At 36.3% G+C, this 20,397-nt stretch overlaps 2 protein-coding genes across 4 annotated transcripts; both read left to right on the top strand.

The window, feature by feature from the left end:
• The first annotated feature begins 823 nt into the window (after window positions 1-823).
• tbcb (tubulin folding cofactor B) lies at window positions 824-5,646 on the top strand. 2 transcript variants are annotated; one of them, XM_023961721.2, is made up of 7 exons: window positions 824-1,039; window positions 1,758-1,909; window positions 2,038-2,181; window positions 2,691-2,787; window positions 3,054-3,245; window positions 3,480-3,552; window positions 4,287-5,646. In XM_023961721.2, exons 2-7 carry the CDS (start codon window positions 1,790-1,792, stop codon window positions 4,399-4,401), a joined length of 741 nt encoding a protein of 246 aa, XP_023817489.1. In that variant the 5' UTR covers window positions 824-1,039; window positions 1,758-1,789; the 3' UTR covers window positions 4,402-5,646. The 2 variants fall into 2 exon arrangements, with proteins under 2 accessions (XP_023817489.1, XP_078786064.1); XM_078929938.1 differs by having other exon boundaries at window positions 864-890.
• Window positions 5,647-7,600: 1,954 nt separating this feature from the next.
• Window positions 7,601-20,145, top strand: clptm1 (CLPTM1 regulator of GABA type A receptor forward trafficking). 2 transcript variants are annotated; one of them, XM_023961744.2, is made up of 14 exons: window positions 7,601-7,750; window positions 11,393-11,529; window positions 14,963-15,086; window positions 15,259-15,417; window positions 15,586-15,703; window positions 15,783-15,868; window positions 16,062-16,182; window positions 16,281-16,525; window positions 16,672-16,765; window positions 16,834-17,024; window positions 17,212-17,307; window positions 17,731-17,866; window positions 18,395-18,562; window positions 19,318-20,145. In XM_023961744.2, the coding sequence occupies exons 1-14, from the start codon at window positions 7,700-7,702 to the stop codon at window positions 19,485-19,487; spliced, it is 1,896 nt and encodes a 631-aa protein (XP_023817512.1). In that variant the 5' UTR covers window positions 7,601-7,699; the 3' UTR covers window positions 19,488-20,145. The 2 variants fall into 2 exon arrangements, with proteins under 2 accessions (XP_023817512.1, XP_023817511.1); XM_023961743.2 differs by having other exon boundaries at window positions 7,661-7,777.
• The last annotated feature ends 252 nt before the right edge of the window (window positions 20,146-20,397 follow it).

The raw sequence follows: 20,397 nt of genomic DNA, 5'->3' as shown, positions 1-20,397 counted from the left end.
GTCTAAATGAGTCCAAATTATGTAAGATGACCATTTCCCAAATCATTCAAAATTCACTTTATTAATGAAGCCAAATTTTCCTAATTGTTTTCTGTAAATAGCTTGTTATTCCAACGACCCTTGCAGGTGGATGTCTGGTATAAATTACTAACAATAACAGCTTTTTTAAAGTATTAAAAAAGCAAATTAGTCACCTATTAACCTCATAATATAAATAGGCAAATAACAGATTTATCTTAATTAAACTGAATTTTGGCACATTTCATTTGAACATTTTTAAATGGACATGACATAACTGGTTCCATATTAGGGATTGATTCGAAATAAAAACCTTATGGAATGAATTTAAGGTTGATTGCACTCTATCAATAGAAACCCAACATTACAGTTTAATGATTATTTGAGTGTCTGTAATGATCCATAGTTGTTTCTGAAATAAACATAAAACTTACTGAAGATGATTTCTAATTCAGCGATTAATTTACATAAAATAAAAATTACAAATGAATTTGCTTTTTAAACTACATTTTAAAAGATAAATAGTGTCCACTACTATTTAGTCTGAAATATATTGTGATTGGAAAATTAATTTGGTATATTTTGTTGTAGTCTCAAAAATGATATCGGAAATACTGGAGATGTAAAATAAAATAAAAAAAACGTCTTCTAGTTGAATTAAGATTAAAATTCCAAAATATGTGGCGCACTGAACTGCCATTGTGCAAATTGTACGATGATTGGCTTGGGCATTTATCAATCAAATTAGTGGGCTGTCCTTTTCCAACATCTATTGTAATTTCATTGGTTAGATTCTTTCAACGTCAGAAATGATTGGTGCGTTTTAGGAAGGGCGGAAGAAGCTTCCTAAACGGAGCGTAACAGGAACTGAGGTTACAAATTTCACGGATTATCATGCAATGAGACTGCTTTTATCTTCTCTAAATAATACTACTTGGTCTTAAATATCTAAACTTTAGTATAAACGAGTCAAAGGTTCACCCATTTTCTCCAGTGTTTGATTCGAGGAAAGCACACATTTGTAAGTAACGTTGTTTGCATTCCCGTTAGGTTTCTCAACGTGACAGTGATCCTGCTAACTACGCATGCAGCTAGCTTAAACGGCGATTGTCTGTATATTATGAACGAGTTGATTTAACTCAGACGTTTCGGTTTCGGGAATGTTGTTTCTACCATCTTATAAGAAATTAACTAATTAATAAAAAAGAAAAACAAAGATTTTAGAATGAAATGTAGCTTTAAAGATAAATGAATACATTATGGAACAGTTTTTTTTATTAAAGATAAAAAATAATTTTTGTTTATATATTTAAATAAACAAACTATAAATGCCAGCTAAAGAGTTCCGAAATAAAAGGAAAGGAAATTAGTATTCTGGTGTTGATGAAAATGTGAAATGCTGAGCTTTAAAAATTGCAAAGACAGGAAAATTGTAAAGAGAATTTAAATGAAGCTTTTTTTTGTTTACAGAGAAAGACCCTTTTTAAATCTTCATTCATTTATGCATGGTCACAGTGATGATGCAAACTTTACTTATTTAAATAAATTGAAGAAAGCATTACTATTTTAACAGAGGCCCCATTTTTATTATAGCTATGAACCGGTATTTATTCCTAACTTGTTGGTATTGTGCTTCTAATGAATTTCTGGGACATCATGCAGTCCTAATTGAAGGCTTAATGTTCATGAAAGTGTAAAACAGTCCATTTGACTTTTTTTTTTCTTTTTTTTTTTTCCAGCTCTTCACTTCCAACCACGTTGAAACAGTGAAATGGACAAAGAGGTGACAATCGTTTCCAAACCTGTCGTGGAAGTACGCATAACAAGCTCGCTCTCTTCTGTTCAGATGATGAACAGGTTCAATCGAGGGATTACTATATCCGAACTGAAGGTGAGATCTCCACAAAACTTTATTGCAAGGATTTTCTACATGTGACCTGCTATTCTTGGTGAGAAATAAATTTTTTTTTTTTTTTTTTCTTCTTCATCCATGTGCTGTTTTTCCTGTGGTGTGTTCAGGCAAGGCTTGAGACTATTGTAGGTGCACCAGCCTCCTCCATGGAACTGGAAATCTTCAGCGGCTGTGATAAATTCCTACAGAAAATGGAGAATGATGACGCTTTGCTTGGCTCGTATCCTGTCGATGACAACTGCAGAATACATGTACGTGAATCCTAATTTTTTAGTAATAGCAATTAAACAATTGAAACTGTAAAAGTTGAAAGCTAAGCAATAACTCAGTCATCTGCCATGCCGTGGGGACTGGTATCAGTACTGGTCATGATTATGAATGCAGGTGCATTTATTGGAGAGGCTGTTTTATGAGTGCAACAATATTGGAGGGACATATTTGATTGCTTTATCCAGTATATGGTTTTTATGCCTAATCATTTATAATCATCTATATTTGAGCAGAAAAATCAAAAAATAAAATGTTAAGTATCTTGATTTAAGGGAACACTAGCTGTTATTTTTAACATATGATTTCAGTAGAAGCACTTCTTCACTCATCTTTGTGAGTTAACATTTTAATCATGTTCAAAATCGTCTTTAATATGCACAACTGTTCTCTTAAGTAAGAATAAAGGAAGGCCCTGCCCCCGTATCATATATCTGTTTAATCCATTCACAATGTATGCATTTCTTGGTTTAAATCTCTCTTTTCTGTGCAGGTGATTGATAAAAGTGGAGGTCAGATGGGCGAGTTTTATGATGTTTCTAAAGTGGAAAAGTTTGAGCTTCCAGATGAAGCCTATGAACAAAAATCAGGTATCATTATTTCTCTCTTTGTTATAGTTTTGGAATAAAATTACTCAGTACCTAAAGGAATTTGTGTGCTCTATATACAAAAAATACTTTCATTTCTCACTATCATAAATGATTGTCTCAAACAAAGAGGCTGCTGAGGCTTTTTTTGTCTTTTCTATGAATTAGAATATCCTAACTTAGTAAGGACTGCAGTATTATATTAATTGTTTTACTTGTCATTTATAGATTTTTTTTCAAAAAAAAGTTGGGTTATTTATGTTCTTTAGATTCAGTGAGGGCATTCCTGAAGAAACAGCGTTTGGGGCGGTTTAACGAGGAAGAAATGGCCAAGAAGCAAGCTGATCTTGCTGCTCATGAAGAGGAACAAAAAACTGCTGCTAGTTCTATTGTTGTTGGCAATCGTTGCAAAGTAGAAGGACCAAGGCAGCCCACCAAACTTGCTACTGTAATGTATGTTGGTAGGTGTTCACATTCTATTTCTGTTCTTTATAGATTTGTTTTTTAATGTATAATGTTAGACCTCAATTTTTGTTAAGGTCAATGTTTTGTAAGTTGGTATATAATGGCTTTTATTTCTGTTTAAATGAGTATTATCTACAAAACGACGCGCAGAGATTTTATATTTAAATTGAGAAGTTTTTTTGGACTGTAAAAACACATTAAGTAGTTTAAAACCCGTATTTTTCTTTCAGGGACAACAGACTTTAAGCCAGGCTACTGGGTGGGTGTGAAGTATGATGAGCCCCTGGGCAAACACAATGGAACGTAAGAGCTTTTGTTTTTTGACATCTCATTTGTTTTCTATTTGCTTAAAGCATGTTGAGTTGTCCTATATATCATCTGTGATACTAGTGGTTTAAGTTTTTTATTTTACATAGAACAAAAGTCTCATACTGCAGTTGCAAAAAATGAAATGTTCACATTCCTTATGCTGAGAAAGCTGTCTGCTTCGAGTTCATTGTTTAACATTTTTGCCATTTTTTAACATGTGTGTACGGTAATCACAAGCAGAGGCTGTTATTAAACTTTTAACTTGAATTAATTTGCCCGCAGTGGACCCTTTTGGTCTCTGCCTGCACAGTGCTAAATATATCTGAAATGTTTTAGATGTCAATATTTCAAAAGGAAAGTTTAAGATTAAGAACAACTGTGAATAGTGATACATTAGTAACAGATGAACTTCCATCCATATAAATTGTTACTGTTTATTCATGGGGTCCTCGGTGGAGCCTCACAAAATTATAGTACTCATACTAGTGGGTGATGATGTTTTTATTTTGAAAGAACGTTCTACGTTTGTATTAGAAAGAAAGACTATTAGTGATAAAAAAAAAAAACAAGAAAAAAGGTATAATTCCTTTATAATAGGTGAAAAGTTAAATAATATTAAAGAAAACTAAATTTTTTAGGTTCATTTCTGTACCTGGAAACATGTCTGTTTAATTAACTTATATTTGGATCTCCCCCCCCCCCCCCCCCATTCCCCCTGTCTTTTACAGTGTCAATGGGAGGAAATACTTTGAATGTGGAGACAAATACGGTGCATTCGTAAGGCCCCTGAATGTGACTGTTGGTGACTTCCCAGAGGAGGATTACGGCTTGGATGAGATGTAGGACTAAAAAAAAATCTTGTATTCTTTGCTCTCTTTATGTTTGACTGAACATTTAAATTCTAACCTCAAATCTGCTCAACATTCAGAGAAGATGGTCCTTCTATTGTAACACTTATCTTTTGCCTCTGTAAGGCATGATCCTAAAAGCACTTTAGCTTTCATTTCTCCTTCATTGCTGCAGGACAGAGGCACATCGTCACACATACAATTTGCAAAAAGTTCAGCTTAGAAGTGTTTCATAAACATCTACAACAGACAAAAACTATTTCATTGTTACCTGTAATAAAAAGTGTGGTTTAAATAGGAGTTTGTTAATTCTTTTTATTTTTTCTGGTAAATGAAAAGGGTTATTCCTATTTGCACATTTGGCAGTCTTAACAGCAGTTCACAAATCTGTTTGCTTCCACAAATAAATATTTTCTTTTTAAGAAAAATCATTTTCAGGTGAAGTTATCCCTTTCCTGCTTTTGCTGTAAAAATTGTAATTGTCCTTGGTTTTAAAAAAAGCATTGTGTGAGTACTAATACATTTTATCTATGACACTTCTTACATTTCCTCCTAAATTGTAAACCCTAAATTATTCTGTTATGCCAAATTATTTCCAAAATTCAGAAGGATCTGTTAAGGCAGTGTGGAATTGCATTCACTGCTTAACCGGAATTTTCAAAAAAGGCAATTTATAGTCTGTTGACTGGAGATGAAACTTCAGATCACACTCTATGGGAATGGTTTAAAACTGTGAAATAAATTCTTGCCCTTTGTCTTTCTTTTTGGAGTGAACCCTTTTTGAATTTTGTGTGTTTAAACTTCATTCCTATTTACCCTTCAGTCCTTGGTATGCCCCCCCCCCCCCCCCCCCCACTAAAGTGTCTGTATTGCATATTCAAAACTCTATTCTTGATTTGATGCCATTTGTTAATACTACATGAAAATGACATCAAAATGTGTTCAGGTCCAGTTGTATGGCTCACTCTCCAGTTAAACATGTTTTTTTTTTATCAGGAGTGCATCCATGTGCTTGAAACAACTTAGGTTTGAAACTTTTTGCCTTATTTCTGTTTTTTTTTTAATGCCGCAAATGGCTGCCTTTTTTTTTCTTCTCAGTTTCACAGAAGAAATGTGGATCATCATTACTTGGTGAACAATTGTTAGCAGAACATTTAGAGGTTTCATTGAAGTCTTCATTGACGATCTAAAAAATGTGCCAAAAAACGAATGCTCAAAATAAAAGCTTTGTGACTGATCACTTGATTTAGTCTGTATTTTATACAATTTAGTGTAAGCTTTATAATTTAAGTTTGGCACTTGACAAGCTTTATTGATTTTCTTACAAAGATTTGTTTTGTAATTGTGTAGAAAAGCATAGAAAAGTTCCATCTTTGTAGATGTTGGGAGAATAGTTATTAACTGCTGCCTAATTAACTATGAATTCTAAAAGATTTTGGCTTCTCTTTCAATGTAAAGATGACATACATTTATCAATTACTTCCTACAGAGTTGAATATTTCATTACTATAAAAGGTTTAATTTGTTTAACTTGGAATATCAGTTTTGTAACAAAGACTGTTCTAGCCGAAAATCTGTTTAAAATTGATTTATGTACATTATTAATGAAGGTCAATTTTTACTTAATTTACTATAATTTCTGATGTTTTTTTTTCTTTCTAAAATCTTCATTGAAAATATAAAGAATCATAGTACAAAATCGAGTCAACTTTAAAATACACAGAAAAATGAGTAACAAAAAGTGTCAGGGGAACATAAACAACAAGGGGAAAAAAACAATTTATTTATTAACAAAAGCAGTAAAAGCAGTAAGTTCCTATTCTTTACATTTAAATATTCCAAGGTGTCAAAAGTTCTTCTAGCTTTGGGGTTAGAAGAAGAGTTTATTGTTTTGGTATATTTGTTTAACTCAATCATAAAAAGTTTGAATAAGGGCTTTATAATAATATATCTTTGTATACCAGATCAAATCTTTTTATAAATTTTACATTGAATAAAAGAGGTGAAGTCTTTCCAAAAAGTTCTTGTTAGGGGGCATTTCCAGAATAGATGTATAATTGTTTCAGTGTCTAATTTACAAAAGGAGCAGTTTCTATCAAGCCTCTGTGAAGACCTTTAAAGCAAACATCCCGGGGTTTATTTGAAATTAAATATTTGGAAGACAAAGTCCAAACTTTCTTCCATTCAATATCTGGGGCAAATTTTCTCCAATAGTGGGTCACTTTTGGTGCAGGTGCAATAATATCTTTCTGAAACAGGGATCTTATTAAGCTGGTCTTACCAATATTGGTTTCAAATAAAGAGACTGAACGTGAGGGTAAGATAAGATATTCCTTTATTCGTCCCACGATGGGGAAATTTCCTTTTTGCGGCAGCAGTACAGGGCAGAGAGAGAGCAATATATAAAAGAAACAAACTATGGAGTCAATATACTCACATATATACACAATATACACATACATTTCCAAAAAAAATTGCACAGGATGACCATATATCGGTTATTGCACAGGATAAAAGAAATATGACAGAGCCGATGATGTTGTTTAACGTGGTTCACTGGGAGCAGTTAAGGTTGTACAGTCTAACGGCAGCAGGTAGAAACGACCTGCGGTGTCGCTCCTTCAGACACTTAGGATGCATCAGTCTGACGCTGAAGGAGCTGCACAGAGAGGACACGGACTCATACATGGGGTGGGCGTCGTTCTCCATCATGGATGATAGCTTAGCTACCATCCTCCTCTCTCCCACCTCCTGCATTGACTCCAAAGGCAGCCCCAGAACGGAGCTGGCCTTCTTCACAAGCTTCTCCAGCCGCTTCCTTTCTGCAGCCGAGATGCTGCTACACCAGCAGACCAATCCATAAAAGATGGCTGATGCCACTACAGAGTCATAAAAAGTCTTTAGGAGTGATCCCTGCACTCCAAAAGACCTCAGTCTCCTCAGCAGATAAAGTCTGCTCTGTCCTTTTTTGTACAGTGCTTCTGTATTGTGTGACCAGTCCAGTTTATTGTTGAGGTGAACACCCAAGTACTTGTATGAATCCACTCTCTAATGGGTAATGAATATGGTAATGTAATGGGTGTACAAGACCTTTAAACATAAACATAATTCCTTCAGGAATAGCAAGTATTTCTAATGTGTTTGATAAATTCCACAGTTCTTTTTTTTTTAATTCCACTGAGTTGTGACGTATGGTTCGTCACCGCTGTGACGAGACAACCGACGTATCGCGAGACGGCACGCAGTTTCGCAGCTGGCTGTGAAGAGTGTGTGCGCGATAGAGACAAGGAAAGATGGCGACACAGGAGAGCGAGTCAACTAAGGCTTCTGCGAGCAACGGCGAGGTAAAAATGAATGGCACTGTTGTGGCGGTATGTGTCTGTTAAGTCCAGGAAAAAAATGTCCCACAGCACAATTTGAGCGCGGTCCGGGGCAGTTTTGTCACCCGGACGATGTAGCATTCGTTTCACGAGCCTGAGTCAGTGACGTTGTCAGTGCCGGTTGGTTTTTAAAACGACCCCCTCTCGCCGTTTCCGATGTGTTGAGTAATCCTGAATGTTAACGACTGAAGGTTTGGAGTCATGCCGTGTTCACGCCGAATGCTTGCCTTAAAGGTGGCAAAAAGGTTACTAGCAATTTAATTAGTTGACCGCAACTGTTAAGTATTAACCACTTGGCCACCGCAGCGTGACAGTTACTCATTACAAGGCCTGAACGCTTGTCTTGCCTAGCTGGGGCTGCTTTAGCGACACCTTCCTCTCATTTTTTAAAAATCTGTTTATTTTTCAGTATTTAAAAAAATCTTGTACTAAATCTTTCATTGTAATGAACTTAGAACTCGCGTCTTGATGTATTGCTTCACGTTTGTTCCCAAAAAGAAGTGCGCCTGACTCACTGGCACAAGCACATCTTGTTCTGAAAGTATTTCTTCAGGAAAAAATAGGCGATTTTTTTCAAACTGCAGTCCCTGGTAGCATTTTTCAGAGAAAGAAAGGTCAAGGAAACGTTGGAGGATGTTTGCATGACTAGTATATCCCAGTGATGAAGCATAAATTTGATCAGAAATAAAAGCAGATCTAGAAAATGAAATACTTAACTTTTTCCAGGAAAAGACACAAAAGAAGCACATATTAGTCATTTGATTAAATATTTATTTTTTCTATTTTACGTGATGTTATAATTTTTGCGTCTAGGGCAGTTATTTGCTAACCATTATTTATTTCTTTGTGACAAATGCTTATAAGGAGTGACCAGAGGTTATTATGAATCATCACTTTTTGAAGACTCATCAGTAGACTCCTATGACCTCTGTGTTCTTATCCTCCACACGATTACCAGCGTAAAAAAAAACCCCACATCAGGCTGTAAAACTGTAGTTACTATAGTGGGCCAACACACCAGCACTTTTATTTTAAAAATTAAAGTTGGGATGTTGTCCATAACTACTTCATCTTTAATAGGGCCCTAGGGGTTGCTGGAGCCTTTCCCATTTACCTTGGGCAAAGGCGGGGTGCCAGTCCATTTCAGTGCCACATTTGGAGACAGCCAACCACATTTAATCACACTATCTTCTATAAGCCGCACATACCAATCAGCCTTTAATGGTTTTGGGCCGTAGGAGGAAACCACTGTGCTTGGAGAAAAAACAGTAACTTCTTGCAAGCTCTACATTGAAAAGACCCAGCAAGTATTGAATTGGGAACATTTTCTAAAGTCTATTTTAGCCATGTTGACAGAAAATGTGTCTTTATGTGAAACAACCCAAATTTCCAACCTTATACCAAAAACTTTGGTATAAGGTTGACTTTTTTTGTAATTAATGAGACTTACCATAAGTGATGAATTGGCAGATTTAAAACCTTGGTTTTCTCGCCAAAGTAAGAGTGCCAATTATTTTAGTAATTTATGCGAAACAAACTCTGGGAATGTGGGTAGTGTTGTTAACATTTAGTTTTATGGTAGCATAGGATAAGAGGCATTTCTATCCTTATTTATCGGCTTTTACAATCAACACTTACTTCAAATTTTATGCACATGATTAATTATTAATCTTTGGTCTGTGTCCAAAGTATAATGTACTGTCTTAGACCAGAAGATTTAACCTACTTTGACTGTGAAGCATATTTTGAATGTTTTTGTATTATTGTCGGAATGATTTTTCAAAGTAGAGGTGTGAACGTAGCCTTAGACACAGATGGAGAACCATGATGGGTGGCATGTTTAGGTTTAATTAGGTTAAAACTTACATCACTTGACAACATGAAGCTGTTCATCACTTCTCAAAACACGACCACAAATTGTTTTGACGATATTTTTTTAAATGATATAAACAAGAACAAACACGTAGCTGAACAGCACAGATTTTCAATCAGGCCGTAGACACTCCATCAGGTCCTGGAGCATTCCTGATCTTCTGCTTCTGAAACTGTTTACCCACATCTCGTTCTCAGATCTTTGGGGCAGGTGGGGGGGGTGGGATTGCAGGTAGATCCTGTATGATGGAAATGTGTGATGGAAATGGTGGCTGAGGAAAAAGATCAAGTTGATTCATTGATCATGTCTACAGCGCCCCCTTTTGGTGAAAATAGGAATTCAGCCAAATACTTTGAAATTATGTAGAAAAATACAAATTCCTGGTAACACTGAAGCCTTTTGCAGATGTTTGTGATGTTTCGGAAGATTAGGTTGCGGTCGTGAGGCCGTGACTTGGATGTTGAATTACTGAATGCGACGTCTCGATGCTTTCTTTGTGCAAAGCGGGTGGTTGCGGCGATGCGAAACGGCTCGAGCGGGACGTTGCTCGCACGTGCTCGGGCCAGTTAAATGCTACTTGTAGCTTTAACTTGAACGTTTTTGTATAATTGTTGGAATGATTTTTTAAAGGAGTAGAGGTCATTGTAACAAAAAAAGTTATTTATGTTTGAAAACAGTGGCTCAAGGTGCATTTTATTAAATGGAAAAACACGTTGAATCACTACAGTTGTTGTTCGGCCAGTGTTGTACAATAGATTGTATTTATTAATTTTAGAAGTTTTTATGATTTGGAACCATTATAAACTGTACTGTGTTTAAATGGAACACCCTTTTTTTCCCCATTCAAGTAATGTTTGTTTTTTAGGGGACAATCACTGGTCTCGCTTTTGTTCGTAACACAACAGGGCTGATTAGATGTTTAGATAGTGAACGAGTCTCCTGACTTGGCATGTGCTTGTCCATTGTGTCACTTGAATAGATTGTGGCCTTGCCAAAGGGATAGTGTGGTGTAGAGGGGTTACATGGACACATTTAAGCCTGTTGGGGCCTACACTACCTTAAATGATTGTTTTTAATAGACTGCAAATATTTTTAAACAGTTTGTATATGGGCTTCTTTTACCCCTCTTATTCTGACCCACAGTAGTGTGTCAATTACCTAAACCGAGGCCTTTTCTCCCTTAAATTTTACATTTACCACATGCTTGTAGTGCCTACTATTTTATAACAGTAATCTTAAGTTTTTGGTTAAATTTTTTGGTTTGAAGTGTGGGTTTTAAAGTTTCTTCCATACTTTCTTTGTATGACTTGAAATAATTCTCATGTTATCATTTTTCCTTCAGTGCCACAGTCATTTAATTCACACTAAAATGTTAGAAAAAAAGAAACATGTGATCCTTATTTTTTTGTTTTGTTAGTTAAATACTATTCTCTTTTGCAAATTTGTTGTTTGTTTAGGTTACATTTGGGTTGATTTCAAGGTTTTCATTAAAACAAACTGTCCCATCATGATTTGACTGAATTTTGATCAAATGATTGACTTTTTTAAAAGACCTAATTAGAACACATTATTATTTGTGCAGTGCAGTGGAAAGGCTTCTTTAAAAGTAGAGTAAAGAGGCTGGCTTTATGGTTTCACCCCCCCCCCCCCCCCCCATTTTTCATTAGTTTCATTACTACGTTTTCTATTGTTGCTCCCTTGCCACACTGACCATGATTTTTTGTTTCTTGTAGGTGAGCAGCAATGGCACTCCTGCAACGACAGATGACCAGACCGTGCAGACAGCAGGAAATGCACAGGACCCTCAGCAGCAGCAGCAGCAGCAGCAAGCGCCTAATGCATGGCAGGTCATTAAAGGAGTTCTCTTTAGGTAAGAATTTGTTCTTTTTTGTTAAGGACATTGAGACTTGTTTACATGCACAGCAATCTGATTATTGGATACGACTGGAAATTTTTGACTTGCAGACATTTTTCTTGTTGACTTTAGAAATGCAGTCATGAGAAAATTTTGTTTTTTTTGGATTTTATTTGGAAAAAACAGTCGGATGTATTGGGTTGGGTGCTTTATGTTGCTATTAAAATGCTTTACCATCACTGACGTCACTCATAGGCTTCTGCACGGTGGAAACGAAGCCTGACAGGTATTTTGATTTAAGTTTAATTCAACCAGCTCAATGTTTCAAAACTGCTAGTTTGGAAAGTAAAGTTTTAAACTCCATTTGTATCACCCACCCGCTGATTAAAATAAACACCATTTAGTAGGACCTTTAGTATGTATAAATTGGACCAAAGAAAATAGATGTAAAAATCTACCCCCCAGTTGTAATAAAAAAATAAAGTAAATGACAAAGTTTAGACACATATGTTTTTAATTATCTGACTTTAATCTTTCAACACTGGAGTTTAAAGGGCTTATGGCATGCTTTTCTCAACCCTTTTATAGTAAGCAATATCCATCTATAGGATAATATATTACTTTTGGCACTGAAAAGAGCAAATTTTATGAAAGATTGGTTATTTTCGCATGCTATTTTCCAACCTGAGTTTAAGACGACTCAATCTCTGATGAACCGATTTCGCTCGTTGTGGGTGTCGCCCATTTCATGATGTCATTCTAGAGTCGACCTCGGCAGTGTGTATGTGTTCCTCCCACAAAAACAAACAACATCCGAACTTTTGCAAAGATCGATTAGCATATTGTACCGAAAGGAAAGTGTTTTTGCCAAACACGCTAGTACAGCAGGAAAAGTGTGTGTGTCAGCCTGGGGGAAAGCTGGCAGCATAGACTCTTCCTGGAAGGGGTTGTTCTCACTTATCTACGTCACAATGTGATAAATCCACTAGTTATGGTGGATTTGGAGATGCTGGTGCTCAAAGCGCCGTTTTTTAGAGGAATACTCAGTAATCCATGAACGGATCAAAATACCGCTTTTGGGTTTCTCTTTGTGAGGACAGAATGTTATAATACACTCAAAGATTGAGTTGGCATAGTATGGGCCCTTTAACTCTAGTGTTAACATTCTTTAGACTACGGTACATAACTCTTCAACGGTTGACACGGTTAACGTTCCAGTAATTCCAGTGTATTCTAAAATGGCAAAAAGTGGCTTTGTGCTGATAAGCAAAACTTTTGGTTAATATGTTGTATAGCAGCACAAAGCCTACATGAAGAGCCGCATTTCTCCACGTCACTGTAATTCTGTAAACGGTCAAAGATTTACGGTACGTCTAAAGCGTGCATTATTTACTTGTCACTGGCAACAACTTCGGTGTTCAAAGGTTAACCTGAGAGCCAATGATGAATTGCTTCTGTCTGCGGTGGGCTTCCAGTGGTTTTTGGTAGAACTGGAACATTTGGTACTTCCGGGTTTGCATTAAACTTGGAACAGAAGGGGGCGAATGTTGGGAACAAACATCTCTTTAAAACAGAAAACGCGTTGCTTTTTTTTCCTGTTTTTGTTCCACAAACAGAGACGTTTCAAGATCCATGCTATCCATCTGTGTTTCTTGTATACATGTGCAATTATAAAATTACAGAATAAACTGAAAAAATGGAAATTTTAATATTTTTAGTGTAAAATTCCAAGACTGTTTTTAATCTAAATTTATTATCAGATCACCTGTATTATTGGATAAATAAATAACATCAAGATTATCCTGTTTACATGGTCACTTGAGAAACGTAAACAATCTCCTAACCCAAACATTTAGATGATTATCTGGTTTTCTGTGGTCATGTCAAAAGGCTCACTTCCCCCACAATTCAATGTCCGTCTAGCCCAGTCACGTGTGGAATTGTCCTTGGTTAGGACAAAGGAAAAGATGAAACAAAATGACTAGCATGTTTTGAGAGCCAAGTATATAATAAGCCTTCCTCTGACAAAGCCGCTAAAAGCTTAATCTGGCTGAGGCAGCAATATTAAAATCAAGGCAGTAAGGTAGAGAAAGGTTTAGTGTGACTAAATACTTCAAAAGAATTAGTCTGAAAAGGCAATCAATTGAAAAATTTATAGTAGTTATAAATAATTTGACAAAAATATATATGGAAAAACCTACATTTCTTGTCTAATTCCAATATAAGACATCGTACAGTTTATCCATTATATTAAAATTTATCATGTTTATCAAGTGAATATAACAAAATTAGATTTATCATTCTACTTTTGAACATTTATAATTAATTCTAATAAAATGTATGTTTCCACATTGAGATAAAGAATAATGTGACAATGAAATGATGAAGGTCTAAAAACCGTACAGTAGAATTTACATCACTAAAGAAATGTAACACCAGTACTTCTTCAATCAATCCTAGTTAAATTTGGTTGCGTTACCATAAACCTCATCAAGTTCGTTTTGAAAAATTAGAAGTCCAGACTTCTTCTGACCCGTTTTTCTGTCACTGAACAGATGCGTTTCTGGCTGCAATATTCCTAAACTAAGCCACGTCACGCCATGATACATCAAATATTCCTTACTTTTCCAAAACTTTAAAAATAGCCACGAAGACTCGTTTAATCAACAATTCTGTTGTTTGCATAAACCATACAAGCATTTTAAAGAAATTCTATTATATCCCGTTTTTCCTGTTTTTGTTGTTTTGAGGAAGTTATTTCTGAACAAATGGAATACAGTTTGCCTGTTAAAAGCTTGGATTAAAAAACAATAAAAATCCCTTAATGAATATGCACTTATGTTCAATCAATAATATTCCCCACACACACACAGTCTTGCACATCTGCAGCATTAAAACACAATGTTTATTTCACAAACACATTGAACTAAGTATAGAAGAGATGAGGCATTTTTACAACTCAAAAACAGCCGAAATGAAACTTGTAGACGGCAAATGTTCCATAATCACTGTTTTAAAACAAGGACTTTCACTGTGTACAGGACTGTTTCCAATATAAACTATGGAGACAGAAGTCTGTGTAAAAGACCTGCATTCACAGTGTTGGATGTAACTGTGTGTAAGATGGGCATATAACCCCCCCCCCCCCCCAAAAAAAAGTATTTTTCAAACTGGTGAAGAATGTACCACAATTGGGCATTTTAGGGTTTGTTACCTCAAACTTGGGGCTCATCAAGTGTTTTCTGGAAGCAAGATTTGTCACATTGCACTGTGATTTTTAGAAAGGCATTTGTTTTGCACCAAATTCACCAAAGTATTTGTTTAAATAAATTGTGCTCTTAAAGTGCTTTGACTTCACTCTTGTTCGGAACCTCTGTATTTTTATTTTCTTTGTGTCTGGCATGGATCCAACTACTACGAAATATTCTAAATGCACATGTTTTTCCAGGATCTTTATAATCTGGGCCATCAGCAGCTGGTTCCGCCGAGGGCCGTCCACTCCCGACCCAAACACACCTGCAGGAGCCCCCAGATTACCCAGCAGAAACCTCTTTCCCAAAGATACTCTTATGGTATACTAATTCTTCTAATGAAAAGATGTTTTTTTTTTTTTAACTGAACATCTCTTCTTATTTCTTTCCTTCTGACTAGCTTAATTCATTCAACACCACCTAATTGCACTTTCTCTTATGTCTCCTGACTGTAATGTGATAAACACCTTTGATTTACTCACCATGTCTACAGGACCTCTACGTGTTCATATCCCAGGAGGAGGTGTTCTCTGACTTCAACAATACAGATGCCCTGTTCTGGTTCCACAGAGACCTCGTCTATGGAGACTGGAGCACAGGGGAGGATGGAGATGGCTGTTACCAGCAGTATAAAGAGTTGGACATCCCTGAGGTGGGATTGCCTGAGAATAAAGGGAATGGGCAACATGAGGGGAAGATGTAGTGTGCGGGGGACAAAACGATGGGAAAAGCAGAGATTCCATTCTAACTAGTTATGAAGTTTGATCTTTATTTAGGTGTCTGAAACTAACCCAGTCCTATGTTTGGCATTTGGTTGCAGAAATTGCAGCATAACGGCTCCCTTTACATGCATGTGTACTTCACAAAAAGTGGATTCCACCCAGATCCTAAACGCAAGGGGCAGTATCGCAGACTAGCAACAGTTCATTCAACAAAAAGTATGGACCTGGGCATGGCACAAATGTTCAAGCTATAATAGAAAATCAATTGAAGTTATTAACTATTTTTTTCTGTTAGTGCTTAATAAGTTCAAACGGAGGAAGTTCCTCAAAACCAAGAATCTGCTTACAGGCGAGACGGAGGCTGATCCTGAGATGATTAAGGTTGATTTTTATTTCACTATTTCTGTTTAATAAATCTGATGCTTTTTGATAAACCTTAATGGTTTAAGAGTTTGTGTTTTCAGAGTTAAAACCATAAAACTGTCTTCTCAGACTATCACAAAGCTACAGTTGCACACTGTAAAGGTTTTCCTTTTTTGTTGTTTTAATTCGAATGGACCTTTTTTCCTTGTAGCGAGCAGAGAGCCATGGTCCAGTGGAGATTATCTCACACTGGCACCCCAATCTCACCATCAACATGGTAGATGATCACACAGCCTGGGTGAAGGGCTCTGTTCCACCCCCTCTAGACCAGTGTGAGTGTCTTCTGAGTTCATATGTCAAAGATACTCAACTTTCTTTTGAAGTTTTCAGTTTTGTCTGAAACCATGTCCGATATTTCGACTTTTTCTAGATGTTAAGTTTGATGCTGTCAGTGGTGACTACTACCCCATCGTGTACTTCAACGACTACTGGAACCTTCAGAAAGACTACTACCCCATCAATGAGACGCTGACCAAATTGCCGCTGCGCCTCAACTACTGCCCGCTGTCCCTGTGGCGCTGGCAGCTTTATGCCGCACAGAATGCACGCTCCCCGTGGAATTTCCTACCTGAGGATACCTATGAGCAGTCAGATGAAGACCAGGACTCTGTTAAGGTGGGTTCACTGCAACTGCTTTAGTTTTTTTTTAAATAGATTTTTCTGCTTCTGCTTCGAAAAGGTTATTTTGATAAAGGAAGTGTTTTCTGCATGAAACTCACTGGTTTAGACATTCAGACTCATGAGTAACTTTTCGATCATAGGTTGCTCTTTTGGAAACCAACCCCTACCTACTGGGGCTCACCATTGTTGTCTCCATAGTGCACAGCATCTTTGAATTTCTGGCCTTCAAGAACGGTGAGACCACAGCAAGTTCACAGTTAAGATGGTTCTCCTGGAACTTACCTTTGCAAATTTCTCTTCAGATATCCAATTTTGGAATAGCAGACAGTCTCTTGAAGGCCTGTCTGTTCGCTCCATCATTTTTGGGGTGTTTCAGTCCCTAGTGGTCCTCCTCTACATTCTGGACAACGAAACCAATTTTGTGGTGCAGGTCAGCGTCTTCATTGGACTTCTCATTGACCTGTGGAAAATCACCAAGGTCATGGATGTCAGAGTAAGTAATCAACCAATCGAACGGCGCAACAACCTGTTTTATCATGCTAGTGAGTTTGTACTATTTGAGAAGTCTGCATGAACACTGTTTGTGTGAAGAAAATAGAAGGCTTTATGACCAAACATTTAGCTTTTTATGAAAAAAAGTTTTATATTCCATTAATCCTGTTCTGTTTTTTGCTCTTTAGTTGGACAGAGAGAACAAAATTGCCGGAGTGATCCCAAGATTAGTATTCAAAGACAAGTCAACATACGTGCAGTCTTCAACCAAAATTTACGATGATGTAAGTGAAATCTTTACATATGTGCTCTACAGCTTCTGTGGGACACTTCTACATAATAAATTATTAAACTTAAAAGGTCTATACCATGCTTTTCTTAAGCCTTTCAGGGTAAATTATGGGTTAATTAACCAGGGTTAATTACCTTTGGCACACTAAAGAACAAATTATTTATAAAATATGAGTTGCTTAGAAGGGGCGGTTTTCACAGGTCTACGTCACAATGTGAGAACCTGCTTGTTTACCGCGCGGGTTGGGAGGGGCTGGTTCTCAGAGTGCGGGTTTTAAGAGGAATACTCAGAAATTGTTTTATAGTGAGGAATACACATTTAAAATCCTCCTATGAAATTATGTGGAGCTGCTTATCTTATAAAAAAAGAGGCTTATAATAAGTTTTTACATGTTTTTTTGTCTTGGTCTTTCCAGATGGCCTTCAAGTACCTGTCATGGCTGCTCTATCCTCTGTTTGGCTGCTATGCGGTCTATAGTTTATTGTATGTAGAGCACAAAGGGTGGTACTCGTGGGTACTCGGCATGCTTTATGGCTTCTTGTTAACCTTTGGTAAGTTTTGAAAGTGCACTATATCTAAATTCTCTATAGTTCTTTTTTATACTGATTGTAGATGGGAAGTGAATTACATTTAGAAAAACTGAAAATAAAAATTTGATCCAGGTGTACAAAGGAACTTCCCGTTTAGTTATTTTAAATGCAGGACTTGACAAGCTGCACACTCCACTTTATGTAAGTTGGATCACAAGTAGGAGTAAACTGAAACGAAACCGGAAGACCTAATAAAAACGCAAACATCTGTTACACGGAATAAATTGCAAACATAAATAAAGAAAATATTTTTGAAAATCAATTACATGCTTTTTTTAATAAAATTTTTGAATTGACTGTCTGTAAATTAGTTATTCTCTTTTAGACAAGTACTTTTGCAATTTTGCATATTTTCACTCCAATGGAATTAATAATTGATCAAATATGGTTCACCAAAGACTGTTATCTGCTCATAATTGTGTTGATGATTCTATTTTTTTTATTTTTTGAATGTGACAAGCTGCTTTCTGTCTCTGCATTGGTTCTTAGGTTTCATTACAATGACGCCACAACTATTCATCAACTACAAAATGAAATCTGTAGCCCACCTCCCATGGAGGATGCTCACCTACAAGGCTCTGAACACTTTCATTGATGACCTCTTTGCCTTCGTCATCAAGATGCCCATGATGTACAGGATAGGATGCCTCAGAGATGGTCAGTTTTGTTCAGATACCTTTAAAATGTAGCGTCAATCCAGAAGTGATGTGGATCATTAGTAAAACCAATTGTTATGTACTTGTATTTCAATAAGCTAATATTTGTTTATTGTGATTTTTTGACATCAGATTTGCTTGCATTATGGGGGAAGGACTGTTTTGAATTGCAAGAATAAGGCACACCCAGAGTAGATTTTAAAGAGTAAATAAGACTTTCTTTTATGGCCAAGTTTTTGTCTACTCCTCAAATTATTTTTGCAAATCAACCAGTACCACTTCAAGCTAAGCTTTACATAATTTAGGTCCTGCTGCAGTTTGCTTCCTTCAGACCAGTAGATGGTAAAAAGCCTGTCTGTATATATGTTTAGCAGTTTTTTAAAAATTCAAATTAACTTTTTAGTAAGTAAGATTTGGCAGACCTGCTTTCATCCAACAGCTTTACAGAAATGTATCTATTTGTGGTTTGTATATATAGTGTGATTTGTGAAGTGTTACTCTAGGTTTCATAATTTAAAATTTTTTTTTTAACCACAATGTTTCATTTTTGAACTTGTTCTCATTTTGAATAACAACATGGAAATGTCAGAGTTAACCTTCTAGGGTGGGTTAATCCTGCTATTCTTGTAAAAACCAATATTGACTCGGTATGTGAATCAGTTGACTGTATTGTCAGAAAGGAAATCAAAATATTTTAAGAAAGATTTCATTCTAAAATGTTTTTTTTTAATGAGTGATTGGTTTCCTCTCTTGCAGATGTGGTGTTCTTCATCTACCTTTACCAGCGCTGGATCTATCGGGTTGATCCCAACAGAGTCAATGAGTTTGGCACCAGTGGAGTGGACCACACTCAGAACAGCACAGCAGAGGCAGCAAATGCTGTAGCTGTCATGGATAAACCAGAGGGGGAGAAGAAAAATGATTAAGCGAGACTTCACACTTATCTTCCTCCTGGTTCTCACTGCTGGGGTGGAGAGGACTTGTTGAGGTTCAGCAGAGAAAGACGTGTGGGTTTAGTTGACATGAACGTTGCTACAAAAAAAAATAAACAGACAAAAGAAAAAAATTCAGTTTAACTATCCTCTGATTCCTGTGTGGATGCACACAGTCATGTTCACTGTGGACTTGGTCAATTCATGTCTGTTTCGGTCTATCCCAGCCCTCCCAACTTGCAATTCAAGTGAAGTAAAACAAAATGTAATGTACTGTACTGTAAGATTTTTTTATTTTTATTTCAGAGGGTAACAGTTCAACGTGAGTAAACTAAGAGGGTAACTTGGTCACAGTTATGTTATTTTCTTTTTTTCATGCATCATTTCTCAAGAAAGAGGCCAAGAGCAACTTTTGATCTTCGTGTAGATTCCTTGTGAATTTTTCTTTTCATTCCATGTGAGAGCCGTGTTTCAAGTTGCCTGGAAACTGGAAAGACCCTGAACCACACTGGAGGCTCAGAAACAGACATGGTGACTGGCAATGTGATGACTACTACCCTGAATTTTAAAATGAATGGTTAATGTTCTAAACTTAAACAAGAAAAAAATAACAGCCTTGTTGGTATTAATATAAATATATTAATATTGTCAATGATCTCATTTTTTTTGTTTCACAAACACCTTTTTAATGTCCTAAAACTGTACAGACTCATTAACAATGTCAAAACCATCTTGCAGTAGCTTATATGCAAGTCTGTTTTTTATTTCCCTTGAAAATCAGTGTCCAGTTTTGAAATACTACAGCTTCTGCATCAGATCACTTTGATGGACTGGAGCTTGTCAAATGGATTGGATCAATGTCTTTTTTTAATTATTTTGCTGTAAATCCAGAAAGGAAAAGGCT

Source organism: Oryzias latipes, chromosome 13, assembly GCF_053564925.1.
Source record: "Oryzias latipes strain Hd-rR chromosome 13, Olatipes_Hd-rR_3.1".
In the NCBI taxonomy this organism is placed as follows: Eukaryota; Metazoa; Chordata; class Actinopteri; order Beloniformes; family Adrianichthyidae; genus Oryzias; species Oryzias latipes.
Note: the sequence above shows the minus strand (reverse complement) of the source record. Positions and strands in the feature narration are given on the sequence as shown.

Bases quoted from the DNA above. Each gene is read 5' to 3' on its own strand.
- tbcb (XM_023961721.2), top strand. From the start codon at position 1,790: ATGGACAAAGAGGTGACAATCGTTTCCAAACCTGTCGTGGAAGTACGC. The intron at 2,788-3,053 runs GTATCATTATTT...TATGTTCTTTAG, and splicing joins AGCCTATGAACAAAAATCAG to ATTCAGTGAGGGCATTCCTG. The intron at 3,246-3,479 runs GTAGGTGTTCAC...TTTTTCTTTCAG, and splicing joins TGCTACTGTAATGTATGTTG to GGACAACAGACTTTAAGCCA.
- clptm1 (XM_023961743.2), top strand. From the start codon at position 7,700: ATGGCGACACAGGAGAGCGAGTCAACTAAGGCTTCTGCGAGCAACGGC. The intron at 15,704-15,782 runs GTATGGACCTGG...TTTTTCTGTTAG, and splicing joins AACAGTTCATTCAACAAAAA to TGCTTAATAAGTTCAAACGG. The intron at 17,308-17,730 runs GTAAGTGAAATC...TGGTCTTTCCAG, and splicing joins CAACCAAAATTTACGATGAT to ATGGCCTTCAAGTACCTGTC.